Below are 580 nucleotides of genomic sequence, written 5' to 3'. Positions count from 1 at the left end.
TCCCAGTCCATCCCAGTCCATCCCAGTCCATCCCAGTCCATCCCAGTCCATCCCAGTCTCTCCCAGTTCTCACCATAGCGACGCTCCCGCTTCCTGTTCTGGTCACGTGAACCCGCCCTCAGTGCCCGCCCCGCTCCTTCATTGGTTCGGAGCTTCACTCGTCACCGACGCGCCCACCAATCACAGCAAGCTTCGGGATCACGTGACTGAACTTTATGGTTCAGCGGACCGGAAGTGGCGCTCAGTCCTCCAGCGCCCGTTTCTATGGTTTCCGCCATGAAACCGGAAGTTCCGCTCATTCCTCCACCTCTCGCTGGTTCTTCCGCACACCCGGAAGTGACGCTCAGTCCTCCAGCGCCCATCTCTGTCGTCCCTCAGTCCTCCAGCTCCGCCCCCGCGCTCCCGAAATTCCCAAATTTGGGCAAACCGGCCCAAAAGGGCTTCAAAAAATGGGAATCTCCCTCCCCCCTGCCCTGGGCAGCCCCTGGCACGCTGGTGGCCACCGCCATGACGGGCACAAGGCCCGAGGTGAGCACTCCATGGCGGCCACGCCCATTCTACGGGTAGCCACGCCCCTCCC

The 580-nt window shown here is 62.4% G+C and overlaps 1 protein-coding gene across 1 annotated transcript in view; it reads right to left on the bottom strand.

Moving 5' to 3' along the window:
* The window catches only part of LAMTOR4 (late endosomal/lysosomal adaptor, MAPK and MTOR activator 4), a 2518-nt gene extending 2240 nt beyond the window's left edge, over nt 1-278 (bottom strand). Inside the window, exon 1 of the mRNA XM_031065398.1 lies at nt 178-278. Coding sequence (XP_030921258.1) covers nt 178-278 — 101 coding nt within the window. The remainder of the gene's footprint in view (nt 1-177) is intronic.
* Nucleotides 279-580: the final 302 nt, after the last annotated feature.

Source organism: Geospiza fortis, unplaced genomic scaffold (genome assembly GCF_000277835.1).
Source record: "Geospiza fortis unplaced genomic scaffold, GeoFor_1.0 scaffold1363, whole genome shotgun sequence".
Lineage (NCBI taxonomy): Eukaryota > Metazoa > Chordata > Aves > Passeriformes > Thraupidae > Geospiza > Geospiza fortis.
This window is presented reverse-complemented; position numbering and strand designations above follow the sequence as displayed.